At 48.0% G+C, this 19,640-nt stretch overlaps 1 protein-coding gene across 1 annotated transcript in view; it reads right to left on the bottom strand.

Annotated features, from left to right (window-relative positions):
* Positions 1-880: 880 nt before the first annotated feature.
* Positions 881-19,640, bottom strand: part of LOC119953435 (SAP30 binding protein) — a 170,530-nt gene continuing 151,770 nt past the window's right edge. Inside the window, exons 7-11 of the mRNA XM_038777722.1 lie at positions 10,125-10,185; positions 5,334-5,385; positions 5,162-5,220; positions 1,759-1,843; positions 881-1,608 (exon numbers count right to left, since the gene is read on the bottom strand). Of these exons, the coding sequence (XP_038633650.1) occupies positions 1,427-1,608; positions 1,759-1,843; positions 5,162-5,220; positions 5,334-5,385; positions 10,125-10,185 (439 nt within the window). The 3' untranslated portion in view covers positions 881-1,426. The remainder of the gene's footprint in view (positions 1,609-1,758; positions 1,844-5,161; positions 5,221-5,333; positions 5,386-10,124; positions 10,186-19,640) is intronic.

Raw genomic sequence — 19,640 nt, 5'->3', positions numbered from 1 at the left:
GTGCTCCAGTTTCCTCCCATAAGTCTACAAAGACGTGCTTGTTATGTGATTTAGATATTCTGAATTCCCCCTCGGTGTACCCGAACAGGCGCCGGAGTGTGGCAACTAGGTGATTTTCACCGTAACGTCATTGCAGTGTTAATGTAAGCCTACTTGTGACAATAATAAAGATTATTATTATTGACCGATTGTTTTCAGAAAATGCTGTTCTGATGTACAGTATCTGAGTGATTTGAGACGTGATGTGCAGTAACTGTATCAGCTTGGGAGAAACAGGTGATTTTTAGACCTCTGGTTTCCAAAGCTCTTTACTGGGGTTTCCCTCACCTTGTGTCTGGATCAGTTGTACACTCACTGATAGAGATTAATTGTTGTGGTTAACCAATAACTCTATCACACTGCAAGATGTGACCATCAGCGTGGTAGATGAACTAGGTGACCTGTGGTCTCTTATCATCTCGCAATTTCTAGGTTCCGATGTGTGGCACAGAGCTTTGCAGACCAGATGGTCGCAGGTTCAATCCCAGACATGTACTAAGAGACCTGATCCCAGCTGGGGTAATATTTAGGACAGGCTATGCCACTGGTCTAAGGATGGAAAAAGAAACTCAGGCAAGCTATCTGCACTGTTTCATTATCACAGCTGGAAATTGTGTGTAATGTCGACACCAGGAGAGGATTCAGTTGTGATGGCTCCCAGAATCAATCAATTGGCTGACTGTCTGGACTCATTCTCGGATGCAGCAAAGAAGGACTCTCAATGACATTCCAGCAAGAGTTAGCATTTGGAAGCAGGAATATAGCAAACTGGCAAAAACCTCCACTCTGACAGTGATCAGGTTACAGGGTCTGTACAAAAAGCAGGGTCCAGTTTCAAATATACATGAAAGTAAAAAGGTTTTATTTGTGTTTCCACACTGCCAGCAGTTTACAATGCTTCGCTATAATCATACATCAGCATGAGTTTACAACACAGGTGCAACAGATGATAATGCGGGACAGACAGACAGAAAGCCCTTCTGCAGACATGTGGCCTTGATTCCCAGACCTGTGATCACCAGCTGCTCTGTTGCCTCACCTTCCCCATCCCGCATTTTGCCCACCAAACCCATTCCACCCCAAATCCCCTCCAACTTGTCCAATTTAGAAGGTATATTTCAGGCCATTCCATTTACAGTTTAGACCCTGCATTGAAATTCCAGCCACCACTCATCAAGGACACATAATGTTTTTTAGATTGACTGTTTGTGGGGCATGAAGTACTCCAAATTGGGCAGTGAAGAACACTTCCAACCCGCATGTGATCCAGCTGTACAGAAGTGAGGATTGGTAGCTCGAAGTAGGAAAAATAAAGTTCTGGAACGTGAGCCCTGTCCCACAAGGGCTTAACCTCAATGGTCACCGAGACAGTACTCTCAACCTGAGCTCATTGCTTGGCTTTCTTCACAATGGTCCCCACAGCAGAAATGACCGTGGTTTTTGCCCCAGTTGCACTGGTGGTTACCGTGACGACCCCTGGTAGCGTAGCGGTGGTGGTGATGATTGTTGGCTGAGCTATTGTTGTCACTGGTACCGCGGAATCCCATTTACTCTTCCTTTTCTGAGAATCTGTGGAGAGAAAGGTGAGACAGCAGGTTAATGAGATTTGCCTGCATTCCACTGGAGCAGCAGAAGTGCTGACTGCGTCGGCAGCCCAGCTTGCAGCACAAATGGTGAGCTCCTGCCCAATGTGTAATGTGCATCTACCCGGTGAGTTACCTGCCACGGTCGCGCTCGCTGTGGTTGTGGTGGCTGTGCCAGAGCTGGTGTTAGTTCCCGTTTTTGTTCTGGTCACAAATTCAATCTAATAAAAAATGAGAAGTAAATCAAACAACAATAGAGGTGCCATTACCCTACTGGATGTATTCTATATGGCACCAACTGTGAGAAAGATAAGAGAAGAATAAGTTTGCAGCAAAATTATGGACATACAAGAACCATAGGGTAGATAAAATGGAGGATAGCAATGGTGTAAGGGCAGAGAGGGGAAGGGTTTCTTAAGTGCATTCTTAGACCCTTGACTTTTATACAAGATCCCCTCCCTTCAATTGCTTCAACTCTGCGCTGTGGAACTACCTCACTTTGCCTCTCTAAATCTGGCATTTTCGCAAAAAACCTTTTTTGCTTCCTTTCAGGTGTTGGGATTGCAAGCCTGACCGGCTGAGTATTTCCAGCATTTTCTGCGTGAATTTCAGATGTCGAGTGTTTTGCTTTTGAAGTAGAGGTACTGTGTTCATTTTAAAATTTATCACAAAGTCCAAAGGTGTGCAGGTTGGTGTGTTGGCCATGCTAAATTGCCCCCAAGTGTCCAAAGGTTGTGTGAAGTTATGGGGAGAGGTGGGTCAGTGCAGACTTGATGGGCCGAATGGCCTCTTTCTGTACTGTAGCGATTCTATGAAATGCATAATTTAGTCTATAGAATTGGGATCATTTATTATTTTACCTGCTCATAGAATTAGAAAAGACATTCAATTCTAAATATATAAATGGTTTCATCAGTTATACTATTTACCGGTTTTCACTATTTTAAGCTTTTTTAAAAAAAATGCTTTTATTGAATTTTTGCAGAGTATATTTTGCCGTTATGTACGCAGGATATAATATATCTATATATACACGTAAGTAGGCATCCGTTTGTGCTGGCGAGGCACTTCCGGAGGGTAATCCTCGAGTGCGTCTGGTGCCGGTGTTGCCCCTCGCTTCTCCCGGTCGGATTTCGCCGCTGTTGTCTTCTCGTGCACCCTGCCGTTTCAGCCGGCCCTCCTGTCCTCCGTCTGTATTCTCCTTTTTCTCTGTTCCTGTGGATGTCAGGTTGGTTAATGTTCCCCCCCGCCCCCCCGGCTCTCCTCAATTGTTCCCCATCTTTCCCCCCCCCCGTGGTTCGCCTTTCCTTCCTCTAGAATGAGTTGTCCACAACCCCCCCCCCCCCCTCTCCCGTTCTATCTCCCCCTCTCATGCTTTGGCTGCTTTCCCCTGGTTCCTGGCTATTCTTCTCCTTGTTTGTTGGCCACAAACAAGTCCCGGAACAATCGGGTGAATGGCTCCCATGTTCTGTGGAAGCCGTCATCTGACCCTCGGATGGTGAATTTAACTTCCTCCATTTGGAGGGATTCTGAGAGGTCGGACAGCCAGTCTGCAGCTTTGGGTGGTGCTGCTGACCGCCAGCCGAACAGGATTCTAAGTCGGGCGATCAGGGAGGCAAAGGCAAAGGCGTCTGCCCTCCTCCCCAGGAATAGATCTGGCTGGTCCGAAACCCCGAAGACAGTCACTTTCGGGCATGGCTCCACCCTCACCACTTTGGACATTGCCTCGAAGAGGGCAGTCCAGTACTCCACAAGTCTGGGGCAGGACCAGAACATGTGGGCATGGTTGGCCGGGCCTCCTTGGCACCATTCACAGCTGTCCTCCACCTCCGGGAAGAACCTACTCATACGGGTTCTTGTTAAGTGGGCTCTATGTACCACTTTTAGTTGCGTCAGGCTGAGCCTTGCGCAGGTGGAGGTGGAATTGACCCTATGCAGTGCTTCGCTCCAGAGTACCCACCCTATTTCGATCCCCAGGTCCTTCTCCCATTTCGTTTTTGTTGCATCCAGTACGGTGTCGGCCCCTTCTACCAGTCGGTCGTACATGTCACGACAGTTTCCTCTCTCTAATATGCTTGCGTTCAGTAACTCTTCCAGTAATGTCTGACGTGGCGGTTGTGGGTAAGTCCTTGTCTCCTTTCGGAGGAAGTTTCTGAGCTGCAGGTACCTTAGCTTGTTCCCCTGGCCAGCCACCATTTTAAGCTTTAAATTAGATCTAGCATGTTGCTTGATTCCTCTTCATGAATAGCGACTTAAAAACAATTTCCAAACACAGTTTCTTGGCTGTGCACCAAAGGCTTATCTAGATCTTAAGCCAAGGATAGACACTATAGTGGTATAGGGAGTTATAACTCACAACTACAGGGATCCAAAATGCAAGATTTTAAGGGAGGTTTGAAAAGACTATCTTTTTTTTAAAGTTAGGGAACTCTCTTTGAAGCTTCAAGACAAGTATCCTTTTCTTTTCTTTCCCATTAACTAAGGAACCATTCTGTAAGTTAAATCATAGTTTAGCACAGCCATTGGAAACGTATCTGCTCTACCATGAGAAGCTAGCAACAACCACTGCAAAAATATAGGTCGTGTTACAGCTTCTACTCGCTTGCTCTTTAAATGTTTAATAATTCTGCTCAGCGGTCGAAGTTCAAGGCAAGGTCTAGTGTTGTGTTATTCAGCTACCTTCCGAAAACAAGGAAAATTATCAGAGACAAACTTTGGTTTTCACCCAGAGAGAGGAGTGAGTAAAAACACTTTGAGTCATTAGGAAGGAGGCTTTGAAACAAAGAATCCCAAAACAATTGAAGATGTTCAAAGATGTGCAGGTTAGGTGGATTGGCCATGCTAAAACTGCCCGTAAATGTACAAGGATGTGCAGGTTCAGTGGTTACAGAGGATAAGGGCCTAGGTAGGGTGCTCTTTCAGAGGGTCGTACAGACTCGATGGACTGAATGGTCTCCTTCTGCACTGTTGGGATTCTATGGTTCTATGTCAATTCCCAATCCTCAGCTATCTTGAGAACATTACACTATCTGCGAGGGAGAGCTTTACATTATTAATCAAATGGCTTGAACTTTTAACGTTGGTTTGTCGTGCGGGTTGGAAATGCAGTTCCTGATGACCCATGATTGTTCTTGGGAAGTGCATGTGATTGGATATTAGGTGAGGATAGGATTGGACACGAATGCATCCAACCATGACATAATAAATGACAGATGATATAGTGGAGGGTTGCTAACTGGATAAAAGCAAATGACTGCAGATGCTGGAATCTGAAACAAAAGCAGAAAATACTGGACAATCTCAGCAGGTGTGACAGCATCTGGGGAGAGAGAAGAGGGGCAACATTTCAAGTCTGGATGACTCTTTGTCAAAGCTCACTGGATAGTGCTTTAATGTACAAGTACATGGGGAACTGGGTGTGCTCAGATTGGGATTAAGGCATGTTGTTGTGACAGAGGAAATGAAATGTTAGTTTGAAGCTGGCTCCATTTCCTATGCCGGGGGCTTCAATGGTACTGGTCAGGCTGGGCTTCACTCACCTTTGTCCGCTCCTTCTTGGCTTTCTCGATTTTGTCCATTTCTATTTTCTGGGCCTTGGCTGAAAGAGAAGAAGGGAATGGGGTATGAGAATAGGCCAGAGTCGGGCATTGCCAATTTTCTGAAAGTGATCGAGACAGACACAAGCAGCCACAAGTAGGAGCAAAACATTACCTAAAGCCTCATAATATGACTCCTCTGACCATCCGTGGGGGTCAAACATGTCCTGTTGAGAAAGTCATATGTCAAACAAGCTGGAATAATAGGCTGGACACATTATGGTGCAACGTAGGAGTGTTACCCGTATCTATTGTTCTGAACACAGATAGCAAACCAGAAAATCACTCACCTTGGTGAATACCCAATCAAAAAAAAGACATGACAGTTTTCTAAAGTGGATTTTAAGAAAATGAATGCAGTGACAACCCTGAACCTTACTTAAGTGAAAGAGTGACACCTTCTTCACTAGGATCTTTCTCCATTTTTGTCGAGTTGCCTCTCCTGACTCCATCAAGTTTATTACAATGTTTCGGGTGAAGCAATGAACATAGTAGGGAGCAGGGGGAGGTGAGTGAGATTTAAGGTTTGATCCATCGTTTGTCCAACTTGGACAGGTTTCTACAAGTTGATAAACTGCAATATCTGAATTTGAGCCACTATCTCAAACTCATGAGGTTAAAAATCATGAAAGCACGGCACTATCTCCAACTCTAGTTCATCCATCTCGACACTTGTGATCTGTGAAACATCTCAATTCCCCAAGTCACTCTGCTCCTTTCTCTACTAATCTGAAAGCTGTGGTGATTATAGATCCGAGTAGCGTTTAAAAGCCAGGTCGCTGTCATCATTTCCAGATTCACCTTATATTCGTTCTTATTCTAAGACTTGTATATTTAATGCTCTAAGGGCTGTAGCCATCACCTGAGTTTCTCGATAAAATAATGTGAGGCAGAGAGTGCTGCCCGGACAATAAAGGTGGTTTTAAGGGATTTATCTTTGGATTAGAAATAAGGTATAGTTTTAAGTGGGGTTACTTTAATGTTTCTGTGCCTGGAAGGGTAATAACTTTATTAATATGCTGGACAAAGGTGTTTGTATGTGTGGGGATTGGCTCAGTTTCAATTGTGTCTCTATTTTGTTTATAGGGGGCTATGGCATGAAGAATAAATAGAAGTTGTTGCTCAGCAACAGGAGGCCACTTTCTAGAGGGAAGGGCTTTCCTTTGTTCTAAGTTTTAACTGGAAGCCAGGGCAGTTAGAAGAGGACTTTGGGGAGTGATGAACACTTAATCCTACCAGAAGAAAGACTGGACAGGACAGGAGCTGCAAAGAGGCAGGCTTCCTAAAGTACAAGTTACAGTTCAGACAACCAGGGAATTGGGACAAAAAGAACGGGTCATAGACTCAACGTTATTGGAGGCCATTCGGCCCATCGAGTCTGCACCGACCCATGGAAAGAACACCCTACTTAAGCCCACGCTTAAATAACTTTTTGGACACTAACGGGCAATTTAGCATGGCCAATCCACCTAATCTGGAAAATTTGGACAGTGGGAAGAAACCGGAGCACCCTGGGAGAAAACTCACGCAGACACAGGGAGAAAGTGCAAACAGTCCACCGAGGCCGGAATTGAACCTGGGACCCTGGGCTTGTGAGGCAGTAGTGGTAACCACTCTGCCACCATGCCGTCCCACGGTGGCACAGTGGTTAGCGCTGCTGCCTCACAGCACCAGGGACCTGGGTTCAAGTTCCAGCCTTCGGTGTGTCTGTGTGGATTTTGCATTTTCTCCCTGCGTATACGTGGGTTTCCTCCGGGTGCTCCAGTTTTCTCCCTTAGTCCAAAGAAGCGCAGGTTTGGTGGATTGGTCATGCTAAATTGTCCTTTATAGTGTCCAAAAGGTTAGGTGGGGTTGCTGCGTTATGGGGATTGAGTGTGGAGGCTCTTTCAGAGGGTTGGTGCAGACGCTATGGGCTGAATGGCCTCCTACTGCGCTGTCGTGATTCTATGATCTATGAACGTTTAAGACACCTGAGAGAATTGAGCCCAAGGAATTGTTCAGAACAATTCAAGAAAGAATAAACAAAGTTTCTGAGTTAAAGAGACAATTGCAGGAGCTAGATTTAAAATAGGACGGCAGATGTGAAAGGTAGATGAAATGTTTGATGTCATTTTAATAGTCTGAGAATCCAGAGTTCGAACATAGAACAATACAGCACAGTACAGGCCCTTCAGCCCACGATATTGTGCCGACCATTTATCCTAATCTAAGATCGACCTAACCTACATCCCTTCAATTTCCTGCTGTCCACGTGCGTGTCTAAGAGTCGATTAAATGTCCTTAATAACTGACTCCACCACCTGTGCTGGCAGTGCAGTCCACACACCCACCACTCTCTGTGTAAAGAACCTACCTCTGACATCTCCCCTATACCTTCCTCCAATCACCTTAAAATTATGTCCCCTCGTGACAGCCTGGGGAAAAGTCTATGGCTATCCACTCTATCCATGCCTCCCATCACCTTATACACCTCTATCAAGTCACCTCTCTGCCTTCTTCGCTCCAGTGAGAAAAGCCCTAGCTCCCTCAACCTTTCTGCACAAGACATGCCCTCCAGTACAGGCAGCATCCTGGTAAATCTCCTCTGTACCCTCACCAAAGCATCCACATCTTTCCGATAATGAGGCAACCACAACTGGGCACAATATTCCACGTGTGCTCGAACTAGAGTTTTATAAAGCTGCAGCAAAACCTCGCGGCTCTTAAACTCAATTCCCCCTGTTAATGAAAGCCAACACACCATACGCCCTCTTAACAAGCCTGTCAACCTGGGTGGCAACTCTGAGGGATCTATGTACGTGGACCCCAAGATCCCTCTGTTCCTCCGCACTTCCAAGAATCCTGCCTTTAACTCTGTTATTCAGCATTCAAATTCGACCTTCCGAAATGAATCACTTCACATATATTTAGGTTGAACTCCATCTGCCACTTCTCAGCCCAGCTCTGCATCCTGTCAATGTCCTGTTGTAACCTGCAACAACCCTAAACACTATCTACAACTCCCCCAACCTTCGTGCCATCAGCAAACACTAACCCACCCTTCCACTTCCTCATCCAAGTCATTTATAAAAACCACAAAGAGGAGAGGTCCCAGAACAGATCCTTGCTGGACACCACTGGTCACCGACCTCCAGGCAGAATACTTTCCATCCACTACCACTCGCTGTCTTCTTTCGCCCAGCCAATTCTGTACTTAGACAGCCAAATTTCCCTGTATCCCATGCCCCCTAACTTTCTGAATGAGCCTACCATGGGGAACCTTATCAAATGCCTTACTGAAAGCCATATACACCACATCCACTGCCCGACCTTTATCAATGTGTCTCGTCACATCCTCAAAGAATTCAACGAGGCTTGTGAGGCATGACCTACCCCTCACAAAGCCATCTTTAATCAAACTATGTTTTCTAAATAACCATAAATCCTATCTCTCAGAATCCTTTCCAATATTTTGCTCACCACAGACGTAGGACTGATGGGTCTGTAATCCCCAGGGATTTCCTTATTCCCTTTCTTGAACAGGGGAACAATATTCACCTCCCTTCAATCATCCTGTATTACTCCAGTAGAGAGTGAGGACGCAAAGGTCATCACCAATGGCGCAGCAATCTCCTCCCTCGCTTCCCGTAGTAACCTTGGGTATATCTAGTCAGGCCCAGGGGACTTATCTATCCTGATGCTTTTCAAAATTTCCAGCACATCCTCCTTCATAATATCAACCTGTTGAGTCTATGAACCTGGTTCACACTGTTCTCATGAGCAACAAAGGTCCCGCTCTCTAGTGAATACTGAAGCAAAGTATTCACTTAGTGCCTCCCCCATCTGCTCAGATTCTAGGCACAAGTTCCCTTCACTATCCGTGATCAGCCCTACTCTCACTCTGATCATCCTCTTATTTCTCACATAGAACGCCTTGGGGTTTTCCCTAATCCTTCCCGCCAGGGAAGCCATTGTGAGCAGTTTGCACATCAGTCAAGCCAAAGAAATCTGCAAGAGTTGGTGTAAAATCCTGAACTAGATGCTGTATTAAAAGTGGAGTGGAAGTTCTGATAAAAGTGCAATTTGGAAAACCTGGTCTTGATTTTGGAATGCAAACCGCGTTATTATGAGAGAAGATTTTAAAGCATGGTTTTTGGAGTGGAGAGTGGATCTCTTGTGTGATCATCACTGGGGGCGATTCAGAGGAGAAAGGCAGGCACTAACTTGCGTTCAGAAAGAAGTGCGTGTATTTGATCACAGCCATCTTGCATGCTGAAAAGGGACTTTTTGTGTCAATACAACCATTGCAGCTTAAGATGTACTTTGTAATCCATAGAATCATAGAATTTACAGTGCAGGAGGCCATTCGGCCAATCGAGTCTGCACCTGTCCTTGGAAAGCCACCCTAACCTCACACCTCCAGCCAATCCCCGTAGCCCCAGCTAACCTTTTTTGGACACTAAGGGCAATTTAGCATAGCCAATCCACTTAACCTGCACATGTTTGGACTGTGGGAGGAAACCGGAGCACCCGGTGGAAACCCATGGGAAGAACGTGCAGACTCCGCACAGACAATGACCCAAGCCGGGAAATCGAACCTGGGACCCTGGAGCTGTGAGGCAACTGTGCTAACCACTGTGCTGCCCATATTAATCTTTAAATCTGTGTGTATTTTTTACGCTAAGGGGTTAGTAAAGGAGTATTACATTATACTCCAACTTTGTTTAATAAATGTTTTTTCTTGTTGTTAAAACTAATTAGTGGCCTGTGACTCTGTTCCTCCATGTTTCACAACTGAAAAATTACAAGTTGCGATCTTTTGAGCCAGGGGTCCATTCTGGGATCTTCTCATTTACTTATAACATCAAACGGGATTGGAACAGTGCAATGTGTCAGCTACACCGATACTGAAGAGTTGAACATGTACCTTTGGATAGTTTGTACCTAGTTCATCAATGCCACAGAACTGGATTAGTTTTTCATAAATGCTGAAAGATAGAGAGCATAAGTTGTTTAAGCTGTTTAGACACGGTCCACACCAACCAGCATCAAAATCCAACACCCTAATGTATATCTCCTCCAGATTAGTCAGACAGCAATATTCCCTCCTCCACATCACAGTCAGACAGCAGTAACCTCTCCACTACACCAAAGACAGGCAGTAGTATCCCCTTCTCCACATCACAGTCAGGCAGCAATATCCCCTCCTCCACATCACAGTCAGACAGCAATATCCCCTCCTCCACATCACAGTCAGGCAGCAGTAACCTCTCCTCCACATCACAGTCAGGCAGCAATATCCCATCCTCCACATCACAGTCAGACAGCAATATCCCCTTCTCCACATCACAGTCAGGCAGCAATATCCCCTTCTCCACATCACTGTCAGACAGCAGTATCCCCTCCTCCACATCACTGTCAGACAGCAATATCACCTTCTCCACATCACAGTCAGGCAGCAGTAACCTCTCCTCCACATCACAGTCAGGCAGCAATATCCTCTTCTCCACATCACAGTCAGACAGCAATATTCCCTCCTCCACATCACAGTCAGGCAGCAGTATCACCTTCTCCACATCACAGTCAGGCAGCAATATCCCCTCCTCCACATCACAGTCAGGCAGCAATATCCCCTTCTCCACATCACAGTCAGGCAGCAATATCCCCTTCTCCACATCACAGTCAGGTAGCAATATTCCCTCCTCCACATCACAGTCAGACAGCAGTATCCCCTTTTCCACATCACAGTCAGACAGCAATATCCCCTTCTCCACATCACAGTCAGACAGCAATATTCCCTTCTCCACATCACAGTCAGGCAGCAGTAACCTCTTCTCCACATCACAGTCAGACAGCAATATTCCCTCCTCCACATCACAGTCAGAGAACAGTAACCTCTCCTCCACATCACAGTGAGACAGCAGTAACCCCTCCTCCACATCACAGTCAGACAGCAATATCCCCATCTCCACATCACAGTCAGGCAGCAGTAACCCCTCCTCCACATCACAGTCAGGCAGCAATATCCCCTTCTCCACATCACAGTCAGGCAGCAGTAACCCCTCCTCCACATCACAGTCAGACAGCAGTAACCTCTCCTGCACATCACAGTCAGACAGCAATATTCCCTCCTCCACATCACAGTCAGACAGCAATATCCCCTCCTCCACATCACAGTCAGGCAGCAATATTCCCTCCTCCACATCACAGTCAGACAGCAGTATCCCCTTTTCCACATCACAGTCAGGCAGCAATATTCCCTCCTCCACATCACAGTCAGACAGCAATATTCCCTCCTCCACATCACAGTCAGGAGCAGTAACCTCTCCTCCACATCACAGTGAGGCAGCAATATTCCCTCCTCCACATCACAGTCAGACAGCAATATTCCCTCCTCCACATCACAGTCAGGAGCAGTAACCTCTCCTCCACATCACAGTCAGGCAGCAATATTCCCTCCTCCACATCACAGTCAGACAGCAGTAACCTCTCCTCCACATCACAGTCAGGCAGCAATATCCCTTTCTCCACATCACAGTCAGACAGCAATATTCCCTCCTCCACATCACAGTCAGACAGCAATATTCCCTCCTCCACATCACAGTCAGACAGCAATATCCCCTCCTCCACATCACAGTCAGGCAGCAATATCCCTTTCTCCACATCACAGTCAGACAGCAATATTCCCTCCTCCACATCACAGTCAGACAGCAATATCCCCTCCTCCACATCACAGTCAGACAGCAGTAACCTCTCCTCCACATCACAGTCAGGCAGCAGTAACCCCTCCTCCACATCACAGTCAGACAGCAGTATCACCTTCTCCACATCACAGTCAGGCAGCAATATCCCTTTCTCCACATCACAGTCAGACAGCAATATTCCCTCCTCCACATCACAGTCAGGAGCAGTAACCTCTCCTCCACATCACAGTCAGGCAGCAATATTCCCTCCTCCACATCACAGTCAGACAGCAGTAACCTCTCCTCCACATCACAGTCAGGCAGCAGTAACCTCTCCTCCACATCACAGTCAGGCAGCAATAACGTCTCCTCCACATCACAGTCAGACAGCAATATCCCCTCCTCCACATCACAGTCAGACAGCAGTAACCTCTCCTCCACATCACAGTCAGACAGCAATATCCCCTTTTCCACATCACAGTCAGGCAGCAATATCCCATTCTCCACATCACAGGCAGACAGCAATATTCCCTCCTCCACATCACAGTCAGACAGCAATATCCCCTTCTCCACATCACAGTCAGGCAGCAATATCCCTTTCTCCACATCACAGTCAGACAGCAATATTCCCTCCTCCACATCACAGTCAGGAGCAGGAACCTCTCCTCCACATCACAGTCAGGCAGCAATATTCCCTCCTCCACATCACAGTCAGACAGCAATATCCCCTTCTCCACATCACAGCCAGGCAGCAGTAACCTCTCCTCCACATCACAGTCAGGCAGCAGTAACCCCTCCTCCACATCACAGTCAGGCAGCAATATCCCCTTCTCCACATCACAGTCAGGCAGCAGTAACCTCTCCTCCACATCACAGTCAGGCAGCAGTAACCCCTCCTCCACATCACAGTCAGACAGCAATATTCCCTCCTCCACATCACAGCCAGACAGCAGTAACCTCTCCTCCACATCACAGTCAGGCAGCAGTAACCCCTCCTCGACATCACAGTCAGACAGCAGTAACCTCTCCTCCACATCACAGTCAGACAGCAATATCCCATCCACCACATCACAGTCAGGCAGCAATATCCCCTTTTCCACATCACAGTCAGACAGCAATATCCCCTTCTCCACATCACAGTCAGGCAGCAATATTCCCTCCTCCACATCACAGTCAGACAGCAATATCCCCTTTTCCACATCACAGTCAGGCAGCAATATCCCCTTCTCCACATCACAGTCAGGCAGCAATATCCCTTTCTCCACATCACAGTCAGACAGCAATATTCCCTCCTCCACATCACAGTCAGGCAGTAGTAACCCCTCCTCCACATCACAGTCAGACAGCAATATTTCCTCCTCCACATCACAGTCAGGCAGTAGTAACCCCTCCTCCACATCACAGTCAGACAGCAATATTCCCTCCTCCACATCACAGTCAGGCAGTAGTAACCCCTCCTCCACATCACAGTCAGACAGCAATATTCCCTCCTCCACATCACAGTCAGGAGCAGTAACCTCTCCTCCACATCACAGTCAGACAGCAATATCCCCTTCTCCACATCACAGCCAGGCAGCAGTAACCTCTCCTCCACATCACAGTCAGACAGCAGTAACCTCTCCTCCACATCAGTCAGACAGCAGTAACCTCTCCTCCACATCACAGTCAGGCAGCAGTAACCCCTCCTCCACATCACAGTCAGACAGCAATATCCCATCCTCCACATCACAATCAGACAGCAATATCCCCTCCTCCACATCACAGTCAGACAGCAATATCCCATCCTCCACATCACAGCCAGGCAGCAGTAACCTCTCCTCCACATCACAGTCAGACAGCAATATCCCATCCTCCACATCACAGTGAGACAGCAATATCCCATCCTCCACATCACAGTCAGACAGCAATATCCCCTCCTCCACATCACAGTCAGACAGCAGTAACCTCTCCTCCACATCACAGTCAGACAGCAATATTCCCTCCTCCACATCACAGCCAGACAGCAGTAACCTCTCCTCCACATCACAGTCAGACAGCAATATTCCCTCCTCCACATCACAGCCAGACAGCAGTAACCCCTCCTCGACATCACAGTCAGACAGCAGTAACCTCTCCTCCACATCACAGTCAGACAGCAATATCCCATCCACCACATCACAGTCAGGCAGCAATATCCCCTTTTCCACATCACAGTCAGACAGCAATATCCCCTTCTCCACATCACAGTCAGGCAGCAATATTCCCTCCTCCACATCACAGTCAGGCAGTAGTAACCCCTCCTCCACATCACAGTCAGACAGCAATATTCCCTCCTCCACATCACAGTCAGGCAGTAGTAACCCCTCCTCCACATCACAGTCAGACAGCAATATTCCCTCCTCCACATCACAGTCAGGCAGTAGTAACCCCTCCTCCACATCACAGTCAGACAGCAATATTCCCTCCTCCACATCACAGTCAGGAGCAGTAACCTCTCCTCCACATCACAGCCAGACAGCAATATCCCCTTCTCCACATCACAGCCAGGCAGCAGTAACCTCTCCTCCACATCACAGTCAGACAGCAGTAACCTCTCCTCCACATCACAGTCAAGCAGCAGTAACCCCTCCTCCACATCACAGTCAGACAGCAATATCCCATCCTCCACATCACAATCAGACAGCAATATCCCCTCCTCCACATCACAGTCAGACAGCAATATCCCATCCTCCACATCACAGCCAGGCAGCAGTAACCTCTCCTCCACATCACAGTCAGACAGCAATATCCCATCCTCCACATCACAGTCAGACAGCAATATCCCATCCTCCACATCACAGTCAGACAGCAATATCCCCTCCTCCACATCACAGTCAGACAGCAGTAACCTCTCCTCCACATCACAGTCAGGCAGTAGTATCCCTTCCTCCACATCACAGTCAGACAGCAATATCCCCTCCTCCACATCACAGTCAGACAGCAGTAACCTCTTTTCCACATCACAGTCAGGCAGCAATATTCCCTCCTCCACATCACAGTTAGACAGCAGTAACCTCTCCTCCACATCACAGTCAGGCAGCAGTAACCTCTCCTCCACATCACAGTCAGACAGCAGTAACCTCTCCTCCACATCAGTCAGGCAGTAATAACCTCTCCTCCACATCACAGTCAGACAGCAATATCCCCTCCTCCACATCAGTCAGACAGCAATATCCCCTTCTCCACATCACAGCCAGGCAGCAGTAACCTCTCCTCCACATCAGTCAGACAGCAGTAACCTCTCCTCCACAATACAGTCAGACAGCAGTAACCTCTTTTCCACATCACAGTCAGGCAGCAGTATCCCCTCCTCCACATCACAGTTAGACAGCAGTATCACCTTCTCCACATCACAGTCAGACAGCAATATCCCCTCCTCCACATCACAGTCAGACAGCAGTATCCCATCCTCCACATCACAGTCAGGCAGCAGTAACTCTCCTCCACATCACAGTCAGGCAGTAGTATCCCCTCCTCCACATCACAGTCAGACAGCAATATCCCCTCCTCCACATCACAGTCAGACAGCAGTAACCTCTTTTCCACATCACAGTCAGGCAGCAGTATCCCTTCCTCCACATCACAGTTAGACAGCAGTATCACCTTCTCCACATCACAGTCAGACAGCAATATCCCCTCCTCCACATCACAGTCAGACAGCAGTATCACCTTCTCCACATCACAGTCAGACAGCAGTAACCTCTTCTGCACATCACAGTCAGGCAGCAGTATCACCTTCTCCACATCACAGTCAGGCAGCAGTAACCCCTCCTCCACATCACAGTCAGACAGCAATATTCCCTCCTCCACATCACAGTCAGACAGCAGTAACCTCTCCTCCATATCACAGTCAGGCAGCAATATCCCTTTCTCCACATCACAGTCAGACAGCAATATTCCCTCCTCCACATCACAGTCAGGAGCAGTAACCTCTCCTCCACATCACAGTCAGACAGCAGTAACCTCTCCTCCACATCACAGTCAGACAGCAATATCCCATCCTCCACATCACAGTCAGGCAGCAATATTCCCTCCTCCACATCACAGTCAGGAGCAGTAACCTCTCCTCCACATCACAGTCAGGCAGTAGTAACCTCTCCTCCACATCACAGTCAGACAGCAATATCCCATCCTCCACATCACAGTCAGACAGCAATATCCCCTCCTCCACATCACAGTCAGACAGCAATATTGCCCCTTCTCCACATCACAGCCAGGCAGCAGTAACCTCTCCTCCACATCACAGTCAGACAGCAGTAACCTCTCCTCCACATCAGTCAGACAGCAATATCCCATCCTCCACATCACAGTCAGACAGCAGTAACCTCTCCTCCACATCACAATCAGACAGCAATATCCCCTCCTCCACATCACAGTCAGACAGCAATATCCCATCCTCCACATCACAGTCAGGCAGCAGTAAACTCTCCTCCACATCACAGTCAGACAGCAATATCCCATCCTCCACATCACAGTCAGACAGCAATATCCCATCCTCCACATCACAGTCAGGCAGCAATATCCCCTCCTCCACATCACAGTCAGACAGCAGTAACCTCTCCTCCACATCACAGTCAGACAGCAGTAACCTCTCCTCCACATCACAGTCAGGCAGTAGTATCCCCTCCTCCACATCACAGTCAGACAGCAATATCCCCTCCTCCACATCACAATCAGACAGCAATATCCCCTCCTCCACATCACAGTCAGACAGCAGTAACCTCTTTTCCACATCACAGTCAGGCAGCAGTATCCCCTCCTCCACATCACAGTTAGACAGCAGTATCACCTTCTCCACATCACAGTCAGACAGCAATATCCCCTCCTCCACATCACAGTCAGACAGCAGTATCACCTTCTCCACATCACAGTCAGACAGCAGTAACCTCTTCTGCACATCACAGTCAGGCAGCAGTATCACCTTCTCCACATCACAGTCAGGCAGCAGTAACCTGTCCTCCACATCACAGTCAGGCAGCAGTAACCCCTCCTCCACATCACAGTCAGACAGCAATATTCCCTCCTCCACATCACAGCCAGACAGCAGTAACCTCTCCTCCACATCACAGTCAGGCAGCAGTAACCCCTCCTCCACATCACAGTCAGACAGCAATATTCCCTCCTCCACATCACAGTCAGACAGCAGTAACCTCTCCTCCACATCACAGTCAGACAGCAGTAACCTCTCCGCCACATAACAGTCAGGCAGCAATAACGTCTCCTCCACATCACAGTCAGACAGCAATATCCCCTCCTCCACATCACAGTCAGACAGCAGTAACCTCTCCTCCACATCACAGTGAGACAGCAGTAATCCCTCCTCCACATCACAGTCAGGCAGCAATATTCCCTCCTCCACATCACAGTCAGGCAGCAATATCCCCTTTTCCACATCACAGTCAGGCAGCAATATCCCTTTCTCCACATCACAGTCAGACAGCAATATTCCCTCCTCCACATCACAGTCAGGAGCAGTAACCTCTCCTCCACATCACAGTCAGGCAGCAGTAACCCCTTCTCCACATCACAGTCAGGCAGCAATATTCCCTCCTCCACATCACAGTCAGACAGCAATATCCCCTTCTCCACATCACAGTCAGACAGCAATATTCCCTCCTCCACATCACAGTCAGACAGCAATATCCCCTTCTCCACATCACAGTCAGGCAGCAATATCCCTTTCACCACATCACAGTCAGACAGCAGTAACCTCTCCTCCACATCACAGTCAGGCAGCAGTAACCTCTCCTCCACATCACAGTCAGACAGCAATATTCCCTCCTCCACATCACAGTCAGACAGCAATATCCCCTCCTCCACATCAGTCAGGCAGTAATAACCTCTCCTTCACATCACAGTCAGACAGCAGTAACCTCTCCTCCACATCACAGTCAGACAGCAGTAACCTCTCCTCCACATCAGTCAGACAGCAGTAACCTCTCCTCCACAATACAGTCAGACAGCAATATCCCATCCTCCACATCACAGTCAGACAGCAGTATCCCCTCCTCCACATCACAGTCATGATGTGGAGATGCCGGCGTTGGACTGGGGTGAGCACAGTAAGAAGTCTTACAACACCAGGTTAAAGTCCAACAGGTTTGTTTCAAACACGAGCTTTCGGAGCACGGCTCCTTCTTCAGGTGAATGGAAAGGCTTGTTCCAGAAATGTTTATATAGACACAGTCAGAGATGCCCCGGAATGCGAGCACCTGCAGGCAATCAAATCATCAAAGATGCAGAGAGAGAGGTAACTCCAGGTTAAAGAGGTGTGAATTGTCCCAAGCCAGTTCAGTCGGTAGGCCTCTGCAAGTCCAGGCTTGTTGGTGGGGGCCGAATGTAATGCGACATGAATCCCAGATCCCGGTTGAGTCCGCATTCATGCGTGCGGAACTTAGCTATAAGTTTTTGCTCAGCAATTTTGCGTTGTCGCGTCTCCTGAAGGCCTCCTTGTAGAATGCTGACCCGGAGATCAGAGGCTGAATGTCCTTGACTGCTGAAGTGTTCCCCAACTGGAAGGGAACAGTCCTGCCTGTTGATAGTCGCACGATGCCCGTTTATTCGTTGTCGGCAATATTCCCTCCTCCACATCACAGTCAGACAGCAATATCCCCTCCTCCACATCAGTCAGGCAGTAATAACCTCTCCTGCACATCACAGTTGTCGGCAACAAATAAACGGGCATCGTGCGACTATCAACAGGCAGGACTGTTCCCTTCCAGTTGGGGAACACTTCAGCAGTCAAGGACATTCAGCCTCTGATCTCCGGGTCAGCATTCTACAAGGAGGCCTTCAGGAGACGCGACAACGCAAAATTGCTGAGCAAAAACTTATAGCTAAGTTCCGCACGCATGAATGCGGACTCAACCGGGATCTGGGATTCATGTCGCATTACATCCGGCCCCCACCAACAAGCCTGGACTTGCAGAGGCCTACCGACTGAACTGGCTTGGGACAATTCACACCTCTTTAACCTGGAGTTACCTCTCTCTCTGCATCTTTGATGATTTGATTGCCTGCAGGTGCTCGCATTCCGGGGCATCTCTGACTGTGTCTATATAAACATTTCTGGAACAAGCCTTTCCATTCACCTGAAGAAGGAGCCGTGCTCCGAAAGCTCGTGTTTGAAACAAACCTGTTGGACTTTAACCTGGTGTTGTAAGACTTCTTACTGTGCATCACAGTCAGACAGCAATATCCCATCCTCCACATCACAGTCAGGCAGCAGTAACCTCTCCTCCACATCACAGTCAGACAGCAATATCCCATCCTCCACATCACAGTCAGACAGCAATATCCCCTCCTCCACATCACAGTCAGACAGCAGTAACCTCTCCTCCACATCACAGTCAGGCAGTAGTATCCCCTCCTCCACATCACAGTCAGACAGCAATATCCCCTCCTCCACATCACAGTCAGACAGCAATATCCCCTCCTCCACATCACAGTCAGACAGCAATATCCCCTCCTCCACATCACAGTCAGACAGCAGTAATCTCTTTTCCACATCACAGTCAGGCAGCAGTATCCCCTCCTCCACATCACAGTTAGACAGCAGTATCACCTTCTCCACATCACAGTCAGACAGCAATATCCCCTCCTACACATCACAGTCAGACAGCAGTATCACCTTCTCCACATCACAGTCAGACAGCAGTAACCTCTTCTGCACATCACAGTCAGGCAGCAATATCCCCCTTCTCCACATCACAGTCAGACAGCAATATCCCCTTCTCCACATC

Source organism: Scyliorhinus canicula, chromosome 18, assembly GCF_902713615.1.
Source record: "Scyliorhinus canicula chromosome 18, sScyCan1.1, whole genome shotgun sequence".
NCBI classification, from domain to species: domain Eukaryota; kingdom Metazoa; phylum Chordata; class Chondrichthyes; order Carcharhiniformes; family Scyliorhinidae; genus Scyliorhinus; species Scyliorhinus canicula.
This window is presented reverse-complemented; position numbering and strand designations above follow the sequence as displayed.